The 26,781-nt window shown below is 35.9% G+C and overlaps 4 protein-coding genes across 4 annotated transcripts; all 4 read left to right on the top strand.

Moving 5' to 3' along the window:
* Positions 1 to 499: 499 nt before the first annotated feature.
* Positions 500 to 2,649, top strand: LOC104218659 (nudix hydrolase 18, mitochondrial-like). Its single transcript, XM_009769202.2, has 4 exons — positions 500 to 878; positions 1,095 to 1,215; positions 1,329 to 1,547; positions 1,660 to 2,649. The coding sequence occupies exons 1-4, from the start codon at positions 793 to 795 to the stop codon at positions 2,098 to 2,100; spliced, it is 867 nt and encodes a 288-aa protein (XP_009767504.1). The 5' UTR covers positions 500 to 792; the 3' UTR covers positions 2,101 to 2,649.
* A 346-nt stretch (positions 2,650 to 2,995) lies between these two features.
* LOC104218664 (high mobility group B protein 3-like) lies at positions 2,996 to 4,597 on the top strand. Its single transcript, XM_009769206.1, has 2 exons — positions 2,996 to 3,007; positions 4,130 to 4,597. The coding sequence occupies exons 1-2, from the start codon at positions 2,996 to 2,998 to the stop codon at positions 4,595 to 4,597; spliced, it is 480 nt and encodes a 159-aa protein (XP_009767508.1).
* A 7,511-nt stretch (positions 4,598 to 12,108) lies between these two features.
* Positions 12,109 to 14,677, top strand: LOC104218661 (uncharacterized). Its single transcript, XM_009769203.2, has 8 exons — positions 12,109 to 12,345; positions 12,421 to 12,640; positions 12,742 to 12,934; positions 13,349 to 13,419; positions 13,507 to 13,584; positions 13,864 to 13,951; positions 14,089 to 14,144; positions 14,428 to 14,677. The coding sequence occupies exons 1-8, from the start codon at positions 12,280 to 12,282 to the stop codon at positions 14,499 to 14,501; spliced, it is 846 nt and encodes a 281-aa protein (XP_009767505.1). The 5' UTR covers positions 12,109 to 12,279; the 3' UTR covers positions 14,502 to 14,677.
* A 1,682-nt stretch (positions 14,678 to 16,359) lies between these two features.
* Positions 16,360 to 25,874, top strand: LOC104218662 (uncharacterized). The gene is made up of 11 exons (XM_009769204.2): positions 16,360 to 16,800; positions 17,012 to 17,080; positions 17,270 to 17,365; positions 17,496 to 17,620; positions 20,077 to 20,272; positions 21,628 to 21,803; positions 22,572 to 22,701; positions 23,040 to 23,200; positions 24,143 to 24,219; positions 25,254 to 25,305; positions 25,631 to 25,874. Exons 1-11 carry the CDS (start codon positions 16,504 to 16,506, stop codon positions 25,854 to 25,856), a joined length of 1,605 nt encoding a protein of 534 aa, XP_009767506.1. The 5' UTR covers positions 16,360 to 16,503; the 3' UTR covers positions 25,857 to 25,874.
* The last annotated feature ends 907 nt before the right edge of the window (positions 25,875 to 26,781 follow it).

Here is a 26,781-nt window from a genome sequence, read left to right as displayed (position 1 = left end):
CTTTAATGCTTACTTTATTAGTAAAATACTGCTCTCATCTTTTTTCAATATTATTTTTTATTTATAAAATTATAGTTTTATTACAAGAATTTTTATTATTTAAATAAATATTACATAGTTTGATTTAATAACTTCGGTGCTAAAAATATCCTACCAAGCCAAAACCGTGTTTAGGCCGAGGCGAGTTTGAACCCAGCAGTATTTTGGCTAGTCACAAATACCGAGTGCGACCCAAGTTGAGAGTTGAGACCCTTCTCTTTATTACAACGAGTTTGATAGAAAGCGACTCCTCACGCGTCAGCATATTTTACAGAGGGGTTGGGGACCTACTTTTAGTCTACAACCCACAACAACCATAATAAAATTTTACTATTGATTTACTAACACGACCTTCTCAGAAAATTACAAAAAGCATAAAATAATGATTGACCCACGCCCAAACAGGCCCCCATTAGGAAAATTCTATAAATCACTTTCTTTCCCTTGCCTATTAAAAGGAGTGGACACACAGAGTTGTAGCAGAGCTTCCCATATATTATCCACACGCATAGAAAATACTAAAATCCGTCTCTTCTCTTTGTATTTTTAGCTTCTTGAAATTATTAAGGAAACTGATCTAATCCCAGAAAATAGCTGCTCCTTTTCCTGTTTTATAAACTAGATACAGACTAATTCCAATTGGGTTTTCTTTTTCTTTTTCTCTCTCACCTTAACGACCCTAATTTGCACTCCGAGATTTATAGTTATATTGGTATATATATTCCATCTCCTTTTTTGTGGAGTTCTTTTGCTATGGCAATGACAAAGACCTTGTCTATGATCTCACGAACTGGTAGAGATTTGCAGAGATATAATGATGGCTGTCGTCAAGTTGTTGGGTGTGTATTCTTTTTTATTATTATAGTTTTTTCTCTTAATCCTTCATTTTCTTGGCTTAAATTGAAGAAAGTTGAAAACTTTTTATGTGGGGTTGCTTTGAATTCTTAAATTTGATACAAAAAAGAATTTTTCAAATCAATTTCTTGGTATGTTGAATTATCTTTGATCAAATTGTCATTGATCTGACTTTTCTGTCAATTTTACCAATGGTGCAGATGCATTCCGTACAGATACAGAAAAACCAACCAATCATCTACAGTTCAAGGGACCCAAATTGATGATTTGGAATTTTTATTGATCAGCTCACAGAAAAGTCCAAGATGGATGTTTCCTAAGGTACAGTTTCCATCCAATTGTCTGTTGTTTTTGTTTCCCATGTTTGGATTATTGATAATATTTTTTAATCATTCAGAAATTTGACATTCTTTGTTTTGTAAATGAAATTACAGGGTGGTTGGGAAACTGATGAGGCATTAGAAGATGCAGCTTTAAGAGAGACTTTTGAGGAATCTGGGGTTATTGGTGAGGTTGAGGTTCAAGAATTTTTAGGTACTTGGAGTTTCAAGAGCAAAAGCCAAGGCACATTTCATGAGGGACACATGTTTCCTTTGCTTGTCACTGATGAACTTGATGATTGGCCTGAGAAAACTGTCCGAAAACGCCTATGGGTATGTCTCAAATCTGCCTATCTAATAAGCTACTGTGATCTTGAATCACTTCGATTCGTATACCTTTTAGTAGGATGATGTATTCTGATCTTATGTTTGATTCCATTTGCAGTTGAAATTTAGTGAAGCAAGGGAAGTATGTTGGCATTCATGGATGAAGGAAGCTTTAGATGTCTTTGCTTCTAAGCTTACAAAGAGAAACAAAGAAGAAGAAGAGCCTCAAACATGCGCTTTCGATGAATTGTCCTATGAACAGACAGTTGGTGCTGTATCTGACCCAATGTTTTGTGTAGAACCAAGAATCAGCATAGAAGCTAATGATTTGACCTGTGAAGAGCTAAGAATTAGCCTTGTAGGTAAGCTAAAGTTCAATCAAGAATCAAGAACAAAGCCCTTGTTCGATGAAATTAGTAATGTAGCAAACTCAATGTTCAGTGAAGAAGCAACAATGAGCACCAAAGCCAAGCAGATGTTCAATGAAGAAATGGGAAATGGTCATGTAACTCCAATGTTTGGTGAAGGTAAAAGAATAAGCATTGCTGCTTTCAGCTAGCGAACAAATGAAGGAGAAACCTCAAGACTTTTAAGAACCATGGACGCCTATTCAGCAGAATTCTCGACAAGGTGGGAGCCAAGAATCAGCATAAAATAAAGGAGAAAGAAAGAGCCTTGGAACCTTGTTAAGAGAAATTTTGGTGGCTTAGAGTGCAGGAATTGGCGTTGTAGCGCACAATCTGCAAAAGAAAGGAAGAATAGCCTTTTGATGCAGTTACAAGCAGCAGTATTATGGAACTGATATATGCTATGCTTGATTGAGAGAAGACAACATGAGATCTTTCAGGATAGAGAGATTTAGAGGTTAATTCCAAAAGTTTCTAACTTCATTCTTTAATTCTTTCATACTCATTCATTCTTTGTTAGCTTTTTCTTACTTAAGTCGAATAAATGTACATCAACAATTGTTTGATTGTGTGTAAAGAACACCAGAATTGAAAGAAAGACTGTGTCTTTCGTTTGGCATTAAAAATTCTTCTCTAGTTTGTTGGCATAACCCTGTTCATTCAATTATTGAACTATATAATAATGGATGTGAAGTTCTTGACTTGTCTGTGTTCTGGAATTTGGACAAATTCATTACTGTTGGCATGGATAGGTGAAGAACTTGAATTTTCGACTCTTCTACCAACCATAAGTTTTAAACTCTAGAAAGACTAACTCTTCAAAATATTATTGCCGACATGAATAATGAAGCCGATTGCAGTTGACTGTATGATAAAAAAAACAAGGAAGTTGCCATGAAATAGAGAAACATGGTTGCATGTTTAGAATTATTTTCTTGGAATTATTTGATTTTATTAAATGGTGTTCCGACAAGTTGCTGGGAGTTCACGAGGAGGACATACCCATCATGCAGGAAAAAATCTCGTTAAAAATTAGTAACTCAAGATATGGTTGATGAAGTACACTAATAAATAAGAGAAATATGGTCCCCTCATTTCACTTCATCTGCCACTCACCTGAAATTATGTGATTTTGTTAATGTCTGAGTTCTTTATCTTGCACCATGGTAGTCAAGAGTAAGCGCAGAGATGGATTCAAGATTTGAATTATATGGGTTCAGATTCACAATTCTATCATATCTCATCTAATTTACTGAGTTCAAAATTTACTATTTGTATATATTTAATAATTTTTTGAATAAAAATATAGGGTATGAGCAAAAGCTATGTGTTCAGTTGAAGTAACCGGACTAAAAGGCAAGATGAAGAGGTCTTTTGGTCTTACCACACGACTTTGATCTAGTGGTAAGAGTACAATGTGTAGCGTGTGGTTCGACACATATCACACTTTTGAACTTTACCGTAAACAAAAGCATGATATTTTAGTGGAAAAAGGTTTTAAAAAAAACAAACAAACAAAAAGACAGGCCTATTATTCACCAAGTTTTGAACCTTAAAGGGTACTAGTAGCAACGTCAAAATGTTTAATGTGTACATTTAGAGGTCGTTTGATAGCTGGTTAGGAGAAAAATGATCCATATATTGGGGGCAACATAACTTATACAATGTTCGGTAGCCTTTAGTTATTTTTTACAAAATTCAGCAACTAATATCGTGTTTGGTTGTCATTTTACAATTCTACATAAATAATACATGTATAAGTTATGAGCCAATCTGTGTATTATTTTACGCGAGGTAGAAGATAGATTAACTAATGCATGTATTAGTAATACATGTATAAAATATTGAAATGACAAATTTACCCCTATCACTTTACTCATAAAAACCTCCTTCGACAGATTGATCTGCATCAAACCCTTTGGAGAGCACTGATGCCACACTACTAGGCTCTTCCTCTTCTTAGTAAATAAGTATTTAATTTTAAAATTTATATAATGTGTATCAATTTATAATACAACAAACCAAATATTCAAAAAAATAATCTTTGCGTAACTAATTCATGCATAACTAATCCCTATATTACTTATTCATGCATAACTAATCATGCTCTTCTTCTCTCCATTTTGAGTATCTCTTTTGTGTCAATTTTAAATTCCTATAGCTGATTTTATTTGATTACAGGCTCGATTAGCCAGTGTTGGACTTTCAAAAACCATAGCAGAGCTTCGAAATATCACTGGTAAACCACAAACAGAGAAGAAAAAACATAACAAAACTGACTACTTCTCCACCGCTGTGCGTCGTTCCAAACGACTAAAAGGAGGTAACGAACCCAAGGTTGAGAAGAGTAGGGCTGAAGAGACTAATAAGCCGAAGAGGCCTACAACTGCTTTCTTCATTTTCATGGAAGAGTTCAGAGAGCAGTACAAAGAAAAGTATCCAAACAACAAATCTGTTGCTGCTGTGGGTAAAGCTGCTGGAGAGAAGTGGAAATCCTTTTCAGATGCAGAGAAAGCTCCATATCAAGCAAAGATAGAGGAAATGATGGCTGAATACCAAAACAAGATGCAGGCTTATAACATTAACAAAAAACAACAGGTTGCGGATGTTTCTGCATTACCAAGAGCATTAAGATTAATAACAGATTGAAGTAATATTATTAGCAGATGATGATGTGAAGAAAATGGGTGTAGGATATTATTTTAAGGCTGCTGATGTTTCTGCATTACCAAAATGCATTTTAGTATTTCTTTCCTGGTTTATTTTGGGGTTTAATTAGTTGGGAAAGAGAAAGAAAATAGGTGAGCTAGTTTAAGGGTTCCAGTTGTAGACTATTTTGTTGGTGCTTAATGATAATTCAACTTGGACTTGTCCACCAGCAATTAGCAAAGCCAAAAAGTGTGTTACTTATGTCTATTGTCTCTCTTTATTTATTTATTTATTTATTTTGTTGTCGTGCTAACATATATAGTCTTGGAACAATAGTAAAGTTGTGTTCGTGTAACCTATAGGTTACGGGTTCGAGCTGTGAAAGTAACCATTAATATTTGCATTAAGGTAGACTGTCTACATCACTCCCCTTCAAAAATGGCCCTTCTCCAAACCTTGCGTGAACTTGAAATACCTTGTGCATCGAGCTACCCTAAGGATATATAGATAGGAGAGTGAGTGTGGATTTTTCCCTAAGATAATGCTTTTAGGGAAATTGGGACTTTCGGAAGAAAGGGATGTTGAAGATAATTTTAGAGAAATAGCTTTTCCGGCTAGAAATTAGAGTGGTTTTGTGAGATAATTAACTCTGCCAACATGAATAATTTTATTGTTCTAAACAAACAAAAGTGATTTTACTAGGTAATTGTCATAGCTTGGGTGATCATACAAGCAATTAACTCCTGCTCCATATTATGGCGGAAGAATCGAAGTCTTGAAGCAATGATAGAATTGTCTTTGTATGACTTATAAGTCACGAGTTTGAGTCGTGGAAGCAACCATTAATGCTTGCATTAGGCTAGACCGTCTATATCACACCCTAGAGGTGCAACCTTTCCCCAGATCTTGCGTTAAGTGTGGGATGCTTTATGCACCATGTTACCCTTTTTTTCATATGAGTGGAAAATAATGAAGCCTATTGCAACTTTCTATATGATAATTAACATACAATGCAGTTGCCATTATGAAAGAGAAAAACATAATTGCATTGTTGAGTTATTTTGTTGGAAAACATAAACCTTAAGCGATAATAAATCAGACAACAAAGAGAAATATACCAAAAGAGACACAAACATTTAACGTGGTTTGGTCAACTAGGCCTATGTCTACGGCGGAGATGAGCAATCCACTATATAAAAAAAATACAAATATCGAGAGAACAACCCCACGAAGAGGCAAACACAAATGACACACTAACACTTGTCCCGTAAAATTCTCCCCCTGAACACGACTCTCAAACCCCATATGGCTACATTATGGATGCTACTGAATTAGAATGATGGATCCTCAATTTATAGAAGTCGAAATCTTTTCCTACAAGAAAAAGAACTAGCCAAATATAAGAGAATTATAATTTCCTTCTACAAAAAGGAAAACCTAATTAAGGTAAACATATTGTCATTTTCTTCCACAAATAGAAAAATCAAATATGGTAAGAAAATTATGGCAAACACCTAACACAATAATCATACTATTATATCAAATTGAAGTTCCGACATTTTGTTTGGAGTGCACGAGGAGGACATACCCATCATGCCAAACAATCTCTTAAAAAATTAGTAACTCGAGATATGGTTGATGGCATGAAATTGCTTGTACTAAATAAGAGAAACAGCAGTCCCCTCGTTTCACTTCATATGTTCCTCACCTGGAATGCAATGATTTTGCTAATATTTGAAATAGTTTATCTTGCCTGATTTTGGGGTGCTAGGAAATATAATTTGTAGCATTAGAAGCGAATTCATGATCTAACCTAGGAATAGTAAATTTTGTATGGCTTTGATCTTATAATATGGGGAAAGTTTATTTTGTGAGTCATACGACAAATTTGACAAGTGGAATACTAGGTCCCACATTTGTTAGTGAAGAAGAAAAAAAAGAGGAAAAGGGAAAAAAAATCAAAAAGAAAGTGAGATCCACAAATAAATATTGTCCCTAAATTAAGAATAATTAGTTATATAATGGCCAATAAAGAAATAACACGTCTATAATTTTGAGGTGTTTGTAAGGGTGGACATCGGTCGGTTCGATTCAGTAGTAAATGTTATCGGCTTGACATATTGGTTATCGAGTTATAAATATGCTAAATCGATAACCGAATTGATAAGATATCGGTTATTGATCGTTATCGCTTCGGTTATCGGTTTACCCGATAAGATAACTCAATCTAGATTCTAAAGGGAAGAAGTAATGAAGGATAATGTATAGTGTATAAGAATATAATAAACTTGCAACTCTCTCAAAGAATATGATAAACCTTACAAGGGAAGAAGTAATGAAGGATAATGTATAGTGTATAAGAATATAATAAACTTGCAACCCTCTCAAAGAATATGATAAACCTTACAACATTGTTTCTCTATGTGCTGAATGACAAATTTTGGGAGAGTTAAAACAATAGACGGAGAATTGGGAGAACTGGAAAATTTATATACCTAAGGGTAAAATTGTTTTTTATAAAGTTTATTGGGTTAATGGTTAAATTGTTAATAAAATTGGGCAAACAAGACCCGAACCAATAACTCAATAGTAAAATAACACTAAACCATTACTGAACCGTTAAACCAATAACCCAATACCTGTGAGCACGTGATTTTGCCTCATATGAATTACTCCAAAAGAATACTCAAAATTATGTTTTTTCTTTAATTATGTGTTATTCTAGGAATTATTGTGCAATTTTCCTGATTGTTTGCATATCTTTGTGAGCATATTTAATTTTATTAATGCATTAAAAAATACAAAAAAAATATAGCATCTGCACTTAGGATTTGATTTTACATTTTTGGTTAATTAAGTAAAATGTTGTTTTACAAAAATGAAAAATTCACAAAAATAACGTATTTTTGCATTTTAGTGTTTAATGTCAAAATTTTGCGATTTTCTTTTAATTTGGTATTAATTATGTGTGATAATTATTATTTAGAGATAATTAGTATTTTAAGATAATTTGGGTTTTTATAGCTTAATTTAGGATTTTTAAGTTTTAAATTTTGAAAAAGAAATTAGAAAGAAAATTTAAAAGAAAAAGAAAATAAGAGAGAAAATCTGGTTTTGGGCCAATTTGGCCAAAAGGTCCCAAGCCCAAACAAAACCCGTCCAAACCTACCCCAAACCAGCCCAGACCCGTCTTCCCCAACCCGGTCCGTCTCCAGCCTCAACCAAACGACGTTGTTTCAAGCGTTTCAATCTGGACCGTTGAATCAACCTAATCGAACGGTCCAAAGCCTTCCTTATTACCTGCCCCTGACCCGCCCCTGAACCGGTCTAGCCCCAGTCAAATAAAACGACCCCGTTTTGTTTAAAAGCTTTGATCGAAGCCGTTGGATTTCAATCATCTAACGACTCAAATTAAATCACCCATTTTAATATACCCAAAACCTTACCCCCACCCCTCAGAACCTCTCAACCTCTTCCTCTCTAACCAAACCCTATAGACGCCGCCACCGTACCCTCACCGCCTTAGGGTGGCGGCGCCGGCTCCGTTCACCTCCAAAATTACACCCCGGAACCACCACAACCCTCTCTTTCCAAATCCCCGATCTGTTTCCCTCGAATCTTGCCAGAACCTCTCGAATCTCAAATCTAAGATCGAGCCCTAAAAGTTTAAAATCGGTTTCCCATGAACCTAATAACATGCATCGATCCAGACCTCTAATCTTCATCATTGGAAGGATTGATTCACTACAAAACCGATGCTGCTCATTTGTTCTTGACAAAGAACAAATGATTGGCATCGGTTTCGGATGAATCAGAGTATCGAGTGTAATTTCAAGTTTAGCCGGTAAGTTCCCTTCATTATTTCTGTTCGTTTAGTGTTTGTTTCATCTTCATCTCTTCTTCTTTTCTACTTTGTGTATCTTAGATGTCTGACTTTGGGTTGAAATTATAATAGTATCTTCCTATTAGGTTAATTTGTTTGTTCATTCATTTCTGTCCATTTTTAGCTTTTATTTTAATAAAAAAAAGGATTGTGCCCTAATTTTGGTTTATCCGTTCTGTCTAGTTTTAGGTTTGTATCCAGCTTCTGTTTTAGTTGTTTAAGCTCATGAGTTTGCTATTGAATCAGTAGGTTTCCATTTTTCAATTTATATTTATATTATTCTAACAGGCAACATATTAGTATCCTCGTGATGTTTTGATTCCTTGTTAAAATGATTATGTTAAATGTGTCAAAGGTCGATCAAATAGGCTCTTCATTGTTCTTTTCTTGCTAATGTCAGTTCAGATTGTTCATATGAAGGGTTATTGTTGACTCTGTTTCAATGCTAAACCTATTTAGGTTTCAAAAACTGATGCCCTTTGGTTCTGGTTGCCTAGCAATTCTGTAAATGTTCAGAACTTTAAGAGATTCTAATTGAATAATTAGGAACTTAAGGGGTAGTCTAGGAATTATTCAATAAAGGAGATTGTTTACCTAACGTAGGAAGCTTCTCAATAGTGGTAGAGTAGAAATTGCATTACTGAATTAATTAAAAACACTAAGTTAGTGGATAGTTAAGAAATAAAAAAGTAGAATTGATAATGGGAATGACACTAATTGAATGCTTATTTAAAGGCTGAAAATCAGAGAACAAGGAGAGAAGCAGAACATTCTGAGAGACAGGGAGATAGTCACTGAGTTCATATACACAACAATCTAATACTCTGAAAGACTAAAAAAGAAGAAGATAGAGTACACACACACACTGAGTTCAAAAACAAGGAGGTCCTGAAATACCGAAAGAGTTAAAAGAGCATTTTGAGAACTCTAAAGAATAAAACTGTTTCATTGAGGTACTGGTGATTTCTAAAGTTTCCTTAGGACTGAAACAATTTCTGGATAGTTGATAGTTGAAATGAGCTGAAATCAAATCTGGTTCAAGTTTTCTAGTTCATTACTTGGATTGAAACTGTTTTTCTGGGTTGTTTTATTCACTTTCTGGGTTTGAAACTGGTTGAAAACTGTTGCTGATTGCCTGGTGCTATTACATCTGATCCCTCACCTTTTATTTCCTTTCGTTACCAGGTATTTCTCAAACCATTGTCAACAAGTGATTAGGAACATGTATTTCGAGTTGAAGCCTAACTAAATACAAGTTGCTGAGTTTCCTTTCATTTGCTTTTTCTTCTTTAAATGTTCTGTAATAGACCTTGTATTATACATGATAGCTCGGTATGCTGTAGAGATGAATCTATGCTCTTTAAGAGTTTGAGGTATTGATTTCTCTTCTTCTTTTGATTCAAGCGAATGGTGTTAATTTCCTAGACTTCGCTACTGTCGATATTGAGAAAGAGTTAAATGAGTTTAAATTCAAGATTTTGAATTTAACTTAGAATTGAATTCAAACATGAATATCTGGATAGTTGAAGTCAAGCATGTGCTCTTAGTAGCCTTTGAAACTGCTTTGTGTCTCAATTACTGTGTAGGGATGAGGGTTAACAGGTTTATTGTTGTTGCAAATGGTAGCTTGTTGATTGGAATAGACTCGATATCGAGTCGTGATCTTCAACCTTGAGTTTTACAAGGTTTGGGTTCACTATTCTGGGCTATGTGTAAAAAAGAACAAGTGTGCCAATGTTATCTTGGCTTATGTCTTGAGCCCAACATCGTATTTAATTGTTGTTGCTGGATTCACTTTTTCACAGCAGATTTGGCCTGAATTGCATGAGAAATTAACGTCCAGAATTCTATTTAATCAATTCATGTCCACGTAGCTAAAATCCAAGAGTTAAAAAAAATGTTATTTCAAGCTTTTGTTTCAGATAGTTTCGATTGATTTGTGATTAATTAACTTTTGTACCAAATTGTTTGATTCCCACGATTGGGCCTAACGTTTAGCCCAATTGAATGAGAGATTCCAAGTAATTTGGACTGCCCTTTTTGCCCGTCTATTCTCTGGGGCGCGATTCGATCTGTGAGTCCAACTTTCTTCGAAGTAGCATTTGTGCAAACAAAGGTTCCAAGTTATATTTTGTTGAAGTTAATTAAGCTCTCCTTGATTTGAGGCGCGCCATATTAGATAATGCAAACAGTATATGACCTTCAAAAACTAAGTTTAGAAATACTTTTGATAGAATAATCGAGGTATACCGTGCCAAATAAAATCTCAAAATGCATTACCCTTGCTTAGATAACATTTTAATCCTTAGAATTCGAAGCGTACCATTTAGCGAATTTCCATGGCCCCACAAAGTTGAAAACGCGTAGTTGCTTTAGGCGCGCTATTTAATAATTTACTTTCCTAAACTTGGGTGCGCATTTATGTGACCCAAATCCAAATCTCAACGTTAGCTGAAATGTGTTGCGAACTGCGGGTATATTTATGTGAGTGGTTTGAAACATATTTTAAATGACATTGCAATCTTCCTTTAATTAATTAAATAAAAGCGGTTTAAAGTAAAAATACACATAGGTTTATAATGGTTTTAAAATCAGATAATTGGACCATTGATAACAGTTTAGCGACCGTGCTAGAACCACAGAACTCGGGAATGCCTAACACCTTCCCTCGGGTTAATAGAATTTCTTACCCGGATTTCTGGTTCGCGGACTGTTAAACAGAGTCATTTTTTTCCTCGATTCGGGATTTTAAACCGGTGACTTGGGACACCATAAATTATCTCAAGTGGCGACTCTGAATTTTAATAAATATCATCCTGTTTCGATTGTCACTTAAATTGAAAAAAACTCCCTTACACCCTTGGGGTTGTAGGTAAAAAGGAGGTGTGACAATACCGATAACTCAATAAGAGTTTTTCGGTTCGAGCTATCAGTTTTACCCAATATAAGCTTAGCCCTAGGGTCGGGGTGCCACAACAGACAACCGTTATGACTTGGGGTATTTCTGTTCACTTTGGTAACAATAGAGGGTGTATTTAGACGGACATTATAAAAGAGGGTAAATTTATATACTATTTTTGTTCACTTTGACGGACAGTATAGAAAGGAGGGTAAATTTTGACTATTTTTGTTCACTTTGGTAACAGTAGGGAGTGTATTTATAGCTTATTTGGCCAAGCTTCTTTTGAGGCAAAAGCACTTTTTTTTGGTCAAAAATGCTTTTTTTTTCTTCTAAAATTAAGGTGTTTGGCCAAGCTTTTGAAAAGAAAAAAAGTACTTTGAGAAGTAGAAGCAGTTTTGGAGAAGCAGAAAAAAGTAGCTTCTCTCCAAAAATACTTTTCTGAAAAGCACTTTTGAGAAAAATACACTTAGAAGCAGTTTTTTAAAACTTGGCCAAACACTAATTATTGCTCAGAAGTATTTTTCAAACACAAACTGCTTCTCACCGAAAGTACTTTTGAGAAAAAGCACTTCTCAAAATAAGCTGATTTTTGCAGCTTGGCCAAACGAGCTATTAGACGGAAAGTATAAGGTTAGGGAAATGTATACTATTTAGCAAAGTACATGGGTAAATCCGGCCTTTTTTCTTGTATAAAACGTCCCGTTTTCTTAATTCAAGACTTGAGGGGGTCTTTTTACACAATTCTAAAATGTTTTGTACAATATCAACGGTCGTTTTCCCATTTCAATTTTCAAAAAAGTTCAGATCTTGCCAAGGTATCCGTTAGAACTGAGAAAGCCTGCAATCTCGAAGAAGAAAGAGGAAGGAAATCGCCGTTTGAAACCCTAAAGTGCCATAATGGGAAGGCTTGGAATGAAAACTGACTATGAAGAACTGCGAAATGCCCGGATCTTGGAAAACCAGGTCTCTTCTCTTTCAATTTGAGTGTCTAATTTCTATCAATGCGAATTCCTATAGCTGATTTTCTTTTGATTATAGGCTCGATTGGCCGGTCTTGGACTTCAAAAAACCATCACAGAGCTTCGAAGTATCACTTCTAAACCTCAATCGGAGAAGAAAAAATATAACAAAGTTGACTATTTCTCTACTCCTTTGCGCCGTTCCGATCGATTGAAAGGCAACACCCCTCCCGAATCAGAATTGCGCCGTTCGGGTCGCTTGAATGAGAAGTCCTGCTACTCTGCTCCACCAGCAAAAAGTCCGTTTTTATGTCTCTTTTCTCCTTTTTTTGAGAGTGATTTTGGATTTTGACATGAGAATGATGTATCCTTTTTGTATTTTGTTTTGTAATGCTTTTAGGGAAATTGGGGCTTTTTGAAGAAGGAGATGTTGAAGAAGATAATGAGAAGAGACCTGCTAATGCACCTCTCCTGAGAGTGAAAGATGGCTTAATACCGCACCTTACACCGGAAGCTTTGTCTCGGCGTTGTACCAGCAAAGATAGGGGAACTATATATGACCCTATTTTTGGTATTTGCTGTCACTTTTGCAGGTCTTATACTCGTTTTCTAATACCCTTGCCGATTTTTTAGCCTTTCATTTTGTAAAAATTATCCGCACAATTAAAGTTACTTATAAAGTAATGATAGATAAATCTCTGCTATAAACATGAATTTGCGAACCTGATAAAAATGTTGTGGAACCTGCTATAATAAGTTAAAATACTGATAGTGTATCCTTCTGCAAATCCGAGTTTTTGTTACTCAATGTGCAATGAATTGAGGGACTTCCCCGCTCTTTTGTTTAATTTTTTCTAGGAAGCGTGAATTTGAACTTGAATTTACATCTATGTCAGCTCAACTTGTTCTTATGTACCATATGTCAGCTCAACTTGTCCTTATGTACCATAAAACTGCTAATCTATAACACGTGAATCAGTTCAAAATGATGATTTGCGATAATGCAGGCAAAAGAAATTGTGTGGTGAAGAAGACTGTAAACGATGTGGTGATTTGGACACAGATCAACCTTGCTTAGGTTAGTCTTACGAATTATTTTGTGCTTTGTGATACTACTAGTTTATATACAGACTGATGAATTGTAAAAAATTTCCGATATATACAGGCAAGACAGATTGTTCAATTTGTCATTCTACCAATGGTGTTCTTTGCCGAGGTTGTCTTAAGGTTCGATATGGTGAAGGTGGGGCAATAGCTATGCATTTTTAGGCACTAAAGGTTATGCAATCATATGGTTTTAAGCTGAAGATCACTCATGTTGTACTGTGACCACTTAAAATGGATTTGCTGTAACTCTAGGGCACTCTGACCACTTAAAATGGATTTGCTGCAACTCTAGTGCACTAATACTATTCTGTTCTATTAAATAGAAGGCCCACCATTGGAAACTTTGTGACACTGATCTTTGTTTTCTTACTTATGAATGTTGATTAAGTACTAAATCTGTGCAAATATGTGTTAGAACTGGAGGAGGTGAGAGCAAATAAAGGATGGGTATGCCCTCATTGCACTGAAGAAAAGGGCATCAATCCATATTGGATATGTAACAGGTAGTTTTGGTGGTTATATAGAACAGGAGTAGGTGCTTATGAAGTTACATTCTTTTGATACTGATACTGGCAAATTTCATTTGGTTTTTCTTGCTCGTGGATCAATTCTTTGCTTATGTGTATTTATGTTTTTCTAGCTCATTGTGCCTAAAGAAGAGAAAGATGGCTCCAACTGGGATTGCCATATTCAGAGGTTTGTATAATCACTAGTTTCTGTTCTATTTTCTCTTTTCATCTTCTTGTGCTGAACGTCTATCGGAAACAGTCTCTCTACTTCCCAGGGTAGGGTAGCGTCTGCGTACACACTACCTGTGGGATTATACTGGATTGTTGTTGTTGTTGTTGTTGTTGTTGTTGTTGTATGATCACTAGTTTAATTGAGGTTTTGTTTGCTCATCATTTCTGTTGTTTTAGTGTGCACTGAGAATTTTTCTAATTCTTGTGTATTTTACATTGTTGGATCTTGGACAAAACAGCTAGAGAGATGGGATACAAATCAGTGGCGCATCTGTTAATGGATCAGCTTCAGCAAACAGTGAAGGGGAAATGATATGTTTTATAGTGAATGTTTGCAAACGCTTATTAGATTATAAGAGCTACATAGGCAGTAGAATTAACTTCTGAAATCTGAATGTAAAGATGATGAATGTTATGAAGACCAATCATCGATCGTAATTGCTCGGATCCTCATTTTCAAACCTGCTATGCAACTTTTCGTTTGAACTATATCTAAAGATGAGATGGTGCTAGTCCTTTTCTCATGAAATGAAATGTTTTGTTGAAAGTCATTTCTACTGTTGACTACTGGAATGAACTCAAGAACTGCCTATGACACGTCTTCTTTGATTGTCTCCTATCCCTCAGTCTTGTGCCTTTGATATGAGGCCTTCATCTGCAGAAAAAATTGAAAGCGCTTTTTCTTGTGCCTCAGTCTTGTGCCTTTGATATGAGGCCTTCATCTGCAGAAAAAATTGAAAGCGCTTTTTCTTTTCCGTCAAACGCCTCAAATTAGAAAAAAAAACAAAAGTTCGCCAAATAGATTACTAGTCTTCTTAAAAATTGAAAAACTCACGTCCAAACGTAGGGGTGTGCATTCGAATCGGTCTATCGATAAATCGAATCGATTATTTGTTATCGATTTCGGTTTCGATTTCGAAATTTTCCTTATCGAGTTATCGATTTCGATTTTGTCCTCTTCGATTATCGATTTATCGATAAACCGATAAGATATAATTTTTTTTTTTACTCTTATTCTATAATACCCTTTCCTTTCCCCCAAGTCCCGAACCCTATTATTTCATCTACCACATTTAAGGAATGATCATATTTAAACCTCAAGGGAATGAAGTTCAAATTAATGGAAAATAGAATTAGCCGTGATGTTGTATTTTTTTTATACCGTTGGAGTGTTGGTGACATACATTTGATTCTTTACTTTAGTTTCGTTGCATATGCTTGTTGACACAATTTTATGTTATAAACGGTGTTCGTCTTATTTTAGCTTCTTTTTGTCCATATTAGTTAGGCGTATTTATAGCAATATACTTTCCGTGGAATCCCGTAAATTTTCTTATTGGTGTAATCGATAACCGAATCGATAAACCCCAAAAATCGATAAATCGAAATCGAAAAAATCAAAACCTTATTGAAACGATAACGATAAGCATATGTACAAATCGATAATCGATAAGTAATTATCGATAAGGGTCAAAATCAAATCGATAAATCGAATGCACACCCCTATCCAACGACGATTAATAAAAAAAATTATTCTCAATTTGGAGTTAATAATTGGATAGTCATTTTATGCGTTACATGTTTGTTCTACACATCAGTATGACAAAAGACTCACATATAGTCTATTAACAACTTGTTTGGATGGTTGTTACAGTTGTATTGTATTGTATTGTATTATTACTTTAAATATAATATTTGTTTTCATTGTTACTTAAATTTTATGGTCTCATATCGTTAAATTCGTCATAACATAATGATGAAAAATGCTTCTTAATGGAACGACCGATTTGGGGGTCGCGTCGTTACCTTATTTTTTGTCACATCTTGCCCTTCTTTATTATTAAATAATCTTATTTTATCTTTTACACTTCCTTTTATGTAATAGTTTTACCCCGTACCTTACTTTTTCTTTATAATCTATAATATTACAAGCTTATTTTTCATATTGTTGGTGCATGACATCGTGAAATGACGATAAACAATACAATCTATCCAAACATTATATATGCATCAAAATGATACAATACAATACGATACATTATAAAAAGATACATAACAACCATCCAAACAAACTATAATACGGTGATAAGACCTTGTAGAGTACCCAAACAATATAGAGCTTGGAATGTAAAAATCAAATGCAATGAGAAAATTAAGAAAGAGATTGAAAAGGAGAGAAAAAAGAAGAAAACCCTTTGTCCCTTCGAGAGAGGTTTTACATTCTCTTGCCAAATCAAAAAAGCTACTCCATTCTTCTCTATTTGTTCCTTCCCCAGAACCAGACCCGACCTCTTACCTCTAGATTCCGGCCGGCGATGCCGGCTATCCATAACCCTAACTGGTTCTGCACTGCGTCTAATATTAACCCAAACTGCTCTCTCTCGAGCTTCAACTTCCCTAAAACCCTCACATTTTCGAGCTTCATATCTCCACCTCTCAAATTCGTCTCTATTAAGCCTAATTTGTTCCCCGTTAACCGGAAACGGCGGCGCTTTGTTAGTGTTACAGCTGCTGCGAAGTCGACCAGTTCCGACCCCTATTCAGTTCTTAATGTCAGTAGAAATGCAACGCTCAAAGAAATCAAAGCATCTTATCGCAAGCTTGCTCGCAAGGTATAACTCCTCTGTTAACTTATTATTACATTAAATGTTTGTTATGTATGTATAAGTTTGGTTTGGCTATTCATATGTTAGTTGTTAATTGTTATTATCACCTTCCTTGTTGCTTAAACATACTTTGTGCTTGAATGTCTTTGATAAACACATTTCTGTCTTGTGGCATTTTCTGCTTCTTGAATATGAACACTTCTTTGCTTGGGAACAGTATCATCCTGATGTGAATAGAAGTCCTGGAGCTGAAGAAAAGTTTAAAGAGATTAGTGCTGCATACGAGGTAACATCCTGCTCCCTTCCCCCACCACTTCAATTTCTTCTCTGTTTGCAAATTTTATGTTGAACTGATTATTTACTGAGATTGTGAAAAACGCTTGTTAAAATGATGCGAGGTATCCAACTTGGTTAAGATTTACTTCTGGTCTTTTCTTTCATTGTTTTCGATTTGATTACAAAAGTGTATTATTAGGTATTATCAGATGATGAGAAGAGGTCTTCATATGACCGTTTTGGCGAGGCAGGGTTGCGAGGAGAGTATAATGTGCCTGGTAGTGGTGCGCAGGGGGTAAGATCATATAAAAACAATTTATTTCTGCTACTTTTGGCAATGTTAAAAGTACTGGCCTTTATTTATGTTTTCATATTCTTCTTCATGATGACTGGTTTCTGTTCCCGCGTGGTTATCTGATCTTTAGGTGGACCCTTTTGAAGTATTTTCTGAGTATTTTGGAGAGTCAAGTGGTTTTTTTGGAGGAAGTGGTGGATCAGGAGGCTTCAGCTTCGATTTTAGGAATATGGGGAGGCAGGATCTTGATATTCGGTGAGTCTCCATGCGCTTTTGCTTCTGAAACTATGTATATCTTAATACCTTGGCCTTGGTGATATTGGATATGTCTCATGCAGAAAAAATACAGTTTTCTGATTATGATTCCCATTGCAGTTATATCTTCACTGCGTGTCTTCAGTCCCCCCCCCCCCCCCCCAACCAAAAAAAAAAAAAAAACCAACCAAGCAAGAGGATGAGTTTCTACTACTTCTTTATAGTAACATTCATTGTTGAGGAGAGTTTTTAGCTCTTATATATTGCTGGGTGAAGGTTTGTTTAAGTTTCATGGCTTTACCTGCATCAGTGAAATGAAGCAAGAATATTGAGGAAAAGAAAACAGAATAACTTCTCCATCAGCTTTGGTTTGATATTATGTTCGAAGTAATTGAGGACGAGAGGAAAGAGTTTGATTTGTTCTTCCTTCGTAGTCTGTCTTTTTTGTGAGAATGCACGGAGAAAAGTCTATTATTGAATAACAATGATACATTGAGTCCTATATATATTATACATATTCTACTCTTATGGGACTAGGACATATTCTATTCCTACTACATATGGACTAGGACATATTCTACTCTTATTACATATGTGACTAGGACTATTTACACATAACTATCTAACACTCCTCCTCAAGCCGGTGCTTACAAATCATATGTACCGAGCTTATTACATATGTAACTAATACGAGGACCAGTGAGGGACTTGGTGAAAATATCTGCACTAGACTCCCCCTGAGCAACAAAACCAGATAATTGCTGATAAACAAAAGTTGGCCGAAAAGTCTTGGAAAAAATTTGAAACTAGTGAGACTAAGCCGAATTCCACATTACAAAATAGGTTCTAAAACACCATCAGAAAACATTAACTTTTCCGAAAATTACTGTTCACGCCGGAAAAATAGAAGTTGTCAGAATTTGGTGTAATTTATATGTATAGGCGTGGAATCACTGGACAAGTAAGTTGTCCTGAAGAAGTTTTGTCAAAAAGTGGCCGGAATGGCTCACACGCTGGAAAAGTTACTGTATCTCGACGGAACCCTAGTTCTGGCAGCGGGTGGAGGCGCGTGAAGGACTTTCTGCCGGAGCGATTGACTTAAGTTTTGTCGCTTGACTTTTCCGAACAAGATGGTTGTGTTGGTTTTTGCACAACACTGACCTATGAAGAGATAACGCAAATTAATCTTGAGTCGTCAACCAGAAAGACGCACGGTGACTTACTCTTCTGTTCCGATGGGACTGGAATTTCTGGGGTTTGGTCGCACAAGGGTTTCGGATCTGATGGTGGTACTGGTATATGCACAATACCACTGTAGTAGTAATCAGTGTTATTAAAAGCGCTCGCTTCTCGCTTTAAGCGATGAAGCAACACGAGGCGCAGGGCTAGCGCTTTTCTGCTAAAAAGGCGACTCACATTCAAAAAGCGTGCGCTTTTCTCGCTGAAGCGAGAAGCGAGCCGGTAAAAAAAGTGAGAAAAAGCGTGCTTAAGCGAGCAGAAGGCATCAGCTAGGGTTTTTTTTAAAAAAATTGGCAAATAAACATACGCTCTTCAACGACTTCTTCTCCAGCGACGACCACCGCTGCTCCAACGACTTCTTCTCCAGATCTCGGTAAGTTTCTTCAACGACTTCTTCTTCTTCAACGACTTCTTCTTCTTCTTTCAATTTTTTTCACTTTTTAAGCGCTGATTTTGTGCCCTAAACGACTTTTCTTCTTCTGTTCTACTTTGTGCTCTGTTTTCTGCTTTATCATCTGCTTTATGCTCTGTTTTCTGCAATTTATAAGTGAATTAACTGTTATTTTTTTATTTTTTTTGGTTGTTGACTGTAGTAAATTTAATTTGATTAATATCTATTATTTGCTTCTTGATTCAAGAATTGAAACATTTGCTTAATATGTTATTTTTAACGAGTTCTTAGCCATTTATCTATGTCTATTTTTTATTTATTTATTTATGTGTTAAATTGCGCTTCACATGAAAAAAGTGTGCGCTTCGCTTCTCGCTTCTCGCTTCGGTGAAGCGAGGCCTCGTCGCTTTTTTGCGCTTAACGCTTTCCAAAACACTGATAGTAATGAACCCTGGGAACAAGACGAAGTTGCCGGAAAATTGCACGGCGACGAGATCTTTCTTCCCGGATGTTGCTAGAATGACGCACAACGACAATTTTCTCACTGAAGCTCTGATACCATGTGAGAATGCACAGGAGAAAAGTCTATTATTGGATAATAATGATACAATAAGTCCTATATATTATACATATTCTACTCTTATGGGACTAGGACATATTCAATTCCTACTACATATGGGACTAGGACATATTCAATTCCTACTACATATGGGACTAGGACATATTCTACTCCTATTACATATGGGACTAGGACTATTTACACATAACTATCTAACATTTTTCATTAGCTGAATATCTGGTAATGAATTTATTTCTTGTTTCCCAGTTATGACCTTGATTTGAGCTTTGAAGAGTCTATATTTGGAGGGCAGCGAGACATCGAAGTACCTTCTCTCGATGCATGTGATAGTTGTGGCGGGACTGGTGCTAAATCTAGCAGTTGTGTTAAAGTCTGTTCTGACTGTGGCGGAAAAGGAGGAGTGGTGAAAACACAGAAAACACCTTTTGGAATAATGTCTCAGGTAATTTCACATGCTTGCATGAGAAATTACTAATTGTTGCATGCTATGGGAAATCACTTATTTTGTTATTCATCTTCTTTTCATGTTACAATCTAAACTGATTTCTTGTTGGATATTCTATTTCTTGATGGCCTTTTTTTTGCTCTAAAATAACATTTGACTGAAAAGTTTGCAAGCTTGTATTTTTTGATGATTAATGGACATAGGTGTTATCATTGAAGGATTTCTCGGCATAAATATTATATACTTTTATTTGATGTTCTCTACCGCTCCCTTTGTGCCAGAAGCACAGTCCTACTTCCTTTTTAGCTCATCCCAGAATAGTGTCCACTTATCATGGGAAGAAAAATCCAAAACTCCCTTTGACCATTTTCTTAATCTACTTTTTACCTGGCACAATCATTAAAATGATGGTTCAAATTGTGCACCCAAGGTTGTGGCCTAGTATTAAAGAAGTGGGTGCGAACCTTGGAGACCAAGGTTCAAATCTCATCAGAGACAAACAACACTAGGCGATTTCTTCCCGTCTGAAGCCTTGGTGGGTAGAGTTACTTGGTATGTGTTGTGGGAGGTGGTAAGTGCCTGTTGACTTCTGTATTTTGGGAGTATAGGATAAAGGAAAGTTGTATTAAGAGTAAAAGAGGGTCCCATATAATTTTTGTATTTATAAAAATGTATTAAAACTTTCTTTTTAGATGGATTGGGCATTCTTTTGGAACAAAGCAAAACAAAAGTAAGAAAGTTAAAATGGGACAGAGGACATTTTCTAGAACCCGAAAAGCTTTACGAGACTCTCTTTTGTTCCTCTCCATATAATTCTCTCCATTATTTGCTCTTCAATAATCTCAATAGGAGCGGACATGTCTCCATATACTAAATCATTAATACCTTCAGGAGATGATTAAATTTGGAGGAGGTATCACTACATACTTTGCTGAACCTTTTATTTTTTTCATTTTACATGATATGATTCAAAATTTCAAATATATCAGCAATCAACTGGTACATATTATTATCATCTCATATACTATTTTGAACTTTATCGCCACTGGATATCGTGGCCAGTTTGATGACCATTTCAGATTAACTGATATGATGCTACTGTCTTTCACCTATGGGCAAGTGATCTATACTACGGTTTCGAGATAGTGGAACTTTCAAAGAAGATAAGATTTTGCTCTGCTCACTATGCTTATTTATTCTGCTGAATGATTGTTTTTAAGCAAAAAAAAAAAAAAAGGAAATTCTCTCTGCACATCTGACCTGTGTGTTATTTTGAACAACTTGCTGCTGTCTATATTTTAGTCTGCTGGTCCTTCTTGACTTGCTTTCTAGATACTGATTCATGTTTTCAGGTATCTATGTGCTCGAATTGTGGAGGTAATGGAAGGATAGTAACTGATCATTGTCGAAAATGTGGTGGCCGTGGTCAAGTACAATCAAAACGAAGTATCAAAGTGGTTGTTCCACCTGGAGTTCATGATGGAGCCACAATGCAAGTTCGAGGAGAGGGTAACATTGACAAGAAAAGGTCACCCCTTAACTAAAGCTCCTAAGTTCATGTGATTAAGTAGCTTTCCCCTATTTTCATGTAAAAACTTAATGCTTTGACCAAAATTGTCAAGTCACTAGAAAATCTGCAGTATATGCAATTTGAACTTTCAGTTTACTTGAACAAATACATCCTATCGTGATTATAAGAAACAGGTTCCTCTGAGTCTAAGAGCATGTTTTATTTGCCTGCTCTGCTTTAGCTGTTGCTGGTGCTGCTTGTTATTAATTATTTATATGGTGTTAATGTCATGCTTCTCAATCTTCAATATTCTGATGTATGTCCAGTCTTTTGATACTATGTGGATACTTTCTAGACTGTGAATGCTCCTCTTTCTGATTTGCTGTTAGTGTCTTCTGTTTCATTCTGTGTTGTGAAACAAGTGCAATATATCATAAGAGTGAAGAAGATTTTGAGGAAATCTGAGTCACAACTTGAAGCATGCCTCATTAATAGCTATAAACTTCTTTAAGCAAAAGTAATTCCGAAAAGTCCAAAGGAACATGGGCTAAGGATCTAGCTTAGTTGTTTTGCTTATTGATATGCCCAAACTTCTTAAGGTTTTTCCTCTCACCTAGGTTAGAAAGTGTAACTTAACCGTTTTCTGTTCTCTCTCTTTTTCTGTTTCTCGTCGCTAAATTTTTATGGTTCTTTTGGGGGAGTGGGGTGGGTGTTCGAGAATAGACATCAATGTGCTTTTCTCTTTTTCGCTATCATCCTCACAGCTTAATTTGGTCTTCTTCGCAGTAGTATAGCTGGTGACCTCTATTTGATCATCCACGTCAGACAAAAACGTGAAATTTGGAGGGACGGTCTTAACCTGTACTCAAAAGTAGATGTTGATTTTACTGAGGCCATTCTGGGGACAGTTAAGAAGGTAATAGAAGCATTACGAAAAGCTAATTGTTTTTTTTCCTCCCCTAAAAAGGCACTGTATAAAGGCAATTAAGTTTTGAAAGGATGGCTAGCAACTTTTTATTCTCCTTTCAGCCGTTCCCCATATCTGTTGCCTGCCCTGCTCTCCCCTTCCCTTAACCCAAGCAACTTCCCGTCATGGCATTGTGTGTTTCTGGGCATTTTAATATGCTTTGAAGTGCTTGTAGATGGTTCCTTGTAGATATAATAGCGATATTACTTAAAAGAATCACATCCTGGGATATGACCTTATGGATGTCTTTCTTTTCCTCATATAGACTCTTGTTTGGACTCCTATAGGTGACAACTGTAGATGGTATGAAAGATCTTCAGATTCCTCCTGGATGTCAACCTGGAGAAAAGATTAAAATGTCAAAAATGGGAGTGCCAGACATGAATAGATCTTCAGTGAGAGGAGATCATCTTTTTCTGATAAATGTTCAGATCCCGAAGAATCTCAGGTTTGAATTTGTTCATATAAGCTTTCAGATACACCCATAGTTCAATTAATCAGTTTGGATGGGATAAGATGCCACATCTATTTAACTGTAAAGGGCTTCTTAATCCGCAGAATTCTCTTTCGTGCCAATTTTTTCTGTGAATTTTGACTAAAGTTCTTTGCTAAAACCTCATCAACACAAGGTCCTGTGTGAGCCATCAACTTTCTTATGTGATTAATCAACATAAGAAGCAGAATGTTGAAGTTGGAATAAACCTGAAATGTTCCTTTTCGAAGTTAATTGAAAAGCAGTTTATCTTATGAGACAAAATATATGCCTTAGCTTCTTCCTTTAGAATTTAGCTTCTTCCTTTAGAATTACATTGTCTATATATGTTTAGTCTGATCTTACAATTCAGGATCTATCATACCAAAACAAAAAGGTAGGAAAGGCGTTTTGATTTGTCGCCTTACCTCTTTGGAAGTCCTTAATTTATCTTCCGCCCAATGTTGCCTCTTTCACTAGCATCTTACATGAACGTGCATTGTTTGTGATCTGTTTCTTTCCTTGTCACCAAAAATATCTTGTAGGCAACCTAAAAAGCTCTTCGTGTCTTGCTTGTATTTTCTTTAAAAGAAAAACAAGAATTATTCATTTTAACATAGGTCTGCTAGATAAGTCGGGGCTGACAAAGTCGATACTTTCTACTCTTAGATTTAGTGTAGCTGTTTTGTTTAATTACTATATGTGTGGTATAGTAATTGGGTAGGATACCATCGATTCTGCCTAAGATAATTGACTTCAAGCGGATCTGAAAGGGAACCGGGTTCATGTGGTCAACCTCTTTTTATAAAGTACCGTAAAGTCTGAGTTGAATAATTTTCTATGTTTGCTTGTTTCATCTAAAATTGTTCACTGATATGTGTCATGTTCAATAATCTGTGTTCTCTTCTCCTATGTCAGTGATGCAGAACGCACCTTAGTTGAGAAGTTGGCTTCACTTAGAGCAACATCCAAGCAGTATTCAGTCTCATCTGGTGGTATATCTTCTTATTCTTTCTTCTTTCTTTTAAAGAGTCCAAAATCTTTGTTTGATGAGATGAGGAATTTCAGTCAGAGAACCATATCAGAAAAATAAAGAAGAAAAATTCACTCAGAGAAGCGTGTCAAAGGCAGAATCACAGTTGGCAAATTTGAGCACCTGTACATGGCATGACCCAAATAAGGGTTATGTTAGAAACAATTACGACTATTCGTAGTGATAAAGTTATGGACATTGGGTCTAACAAAACCCCAAAATCTAGTTCATCAGGTGAGGATTGCCAAGCCATATAAGAAGACCAAGTCCCCCATCCCTTAGCCGATGTGGGAGACTCAACCCCCCCGTACGCCCAGGCCTGCCAACTAGAGCGTGGACAATATAATATAGGGGCCCAACATCGGTGAAACAAAGAATTGGATGGGTCCGGCTCTGATACCATGATAAAGATATGGATTGGGCCTAACTTAACCTCAAAAGCTAGCTCATGAGGTGAGGATTGCCTAAGCCATATAAGAAGACTAAGTTCCCCATCTCTTAGCCGATGTGGGAGACTCAACATGTATAAGGAGGGATCCAAAGAATTGAACATGCTAGAAGAATTGTAGTACTAGCAACGTCTGGTTCTAGCGAAGCCTTTAGCTCTCATCCACTCTCTTTTTAATTTTATTTATTACTGGGTTTGCCAAATACACCTCATCCACTCCCTCCAAAAGTAGACCATTGTCTAGGTCTACCATTTGAACCTAAAAATAGGGAACCCTGCTAGATTGAACCCTTCAGATATAATTTCAGATGTGTGATATCAAAAAGCAAACTTAGCCTCATTTCTTTAACGCACTCAAGTATGCAATGTGTCAAAGCATGCCATCAACCCTTGCCTTTTATTTTGTTTGATGCAGTTAAGTTAGTGAAGTTATTTGTTTCTAGTATGTCACATTAACCATGTTCACTAAGTTTCTTCATTCTTTTCCTTTTAACTTTTATTAATAGGGATACCAAGAAATAATCTGGATGCGAATCTTGCTTTTGCAGGTGATAGTAAAGGTGTTGCACGTTTTTGGAAACCGATCAAAGACTTTCTGAGGTGCATTATATACTGCAATCATATATCATCTTAAGACTATGAGATGTCAACTTATTTTTAAAAAAATTATTAGTTTGTCCTTATTACACTGCTGATTTGATATTATCACAACTTGACCGGTATTTATGAATCGGCATACATGAAAATAAAGCAGAAAAAGTAAAAGCAACTAGATGAGAATCAAGTCCAATCGAAACTATAGAAGCTCGAGAAGGAATACCAAAACCTATTCCACTCTCGGAGTTTTATGGAGTATTTGGATACTGATAACTTACCGTTGTGTGTATTTTAATTTGTTTACTTATGGTCATTCGTCCACTTGTAGGATGGGGCGATCTGGTCGAAGATTTGCATCAATTGGCACGGACACAATAGTTTTTTGGAGTTTGAACAGATCATTACCTAGTTTTCCTCAAATAACATCACTTTTTGCTGTTTTCATTGGAACATGTATTTTTGCATTGGTTAAAGTTTGTTGTTATAAAATTTTGCAGCCGAAACAATCAGCGAAACTAAAGTTTCTTCTTCACAGGGAAATTAAAGAGCAATAGTTGTGTTTTGTTGTGAAATTTTGCAGTTGAAGCCAATTTTTTTTCTTCACAGGGAAATTAAAGAGCAAATAGTTGTGATATCGTGCTGCTTGTCTCATGCAATACATGAATTTGACATGATGGGGACAAGTTCATTTTATCTATCATGCATTTTTCGCTGTTTCATTTGTCCTCCTTTAGTATTTATTATGTGTATTGCTCCTTGTCGTAGTGAACTAGGCAAGTCAATTACTGGTCGGATTGCTAATTGGTTTGCATATCAGGTTATTGAATTCCCATGAAATTTGAGATATAGATGGCATTGATGCTTGCCTGTTATGTGATGCAAATGATCAATATTGCTAGATTTGTGAGTTTTGAGATGGCTTAAATTCTAATCTAGAAAGCAATTAGGAGTACGTTATACCAATGTTGCGTGGACTTTTTAAAATGTTGCCGCGTCCCTTGGATCCTTAAAAAACGCACTACTTTTGGAGGATTTGGTATGCATCTGGCCTCATTGTCGGAGAGTCTTTGTTTAAGGCAGAATTAATGGAAGCTATAGCAACTGTTCCAAAAGGATTTGTTTTAGTTTTTACTGCTTCTCTGTACTTGTGCATCAGAAATGCTCGTTTATCAATCAGGAAAAATAGGAAAAAGGTAACGTTGTAAAAGGACTATGGATTATGATGTGCTTAAACATAATTAATTAGCTCTTAATAAATTGCTAATCTAGGAACTTGTTTTAGTGGATAGTGCATAAAGGGCTTGCATGTACTTATGTGCACTTTTCAGTTGAATTCCGAAGGATAAGGAAAATTGGAGAAGTTTTATTTTGTGTCTTACACAACTTACACTAGTTGTATGAAGCTTCTTTTTGTCTCACAAATTTGTGGAACGCAATCTTATACTTCTGGGTTTATAGAAATCTGGGTCCACAAAACTG

The sequence above is a fragment of the Nicotiana sylvestris genome, chromosome 3 (genome assembly GCF_000393655.2).
Source record: "Nicotiana sylvestris chromosome 3, ASM39365v2, whole genome shotgun sequence".
Taxonomy (NCBI): Eukaryota; Viridiplantae; Streptophyta; class Magnoliopsida; order Solanales; family Solanaceae; genus Nicotiana; species Nicotiana sylvestris.
The sequence above is the reverse complement of the archived record's forward strand: the minus strand, read 5'-3'. Positions and strand labels throughout refer to the sequence as shown.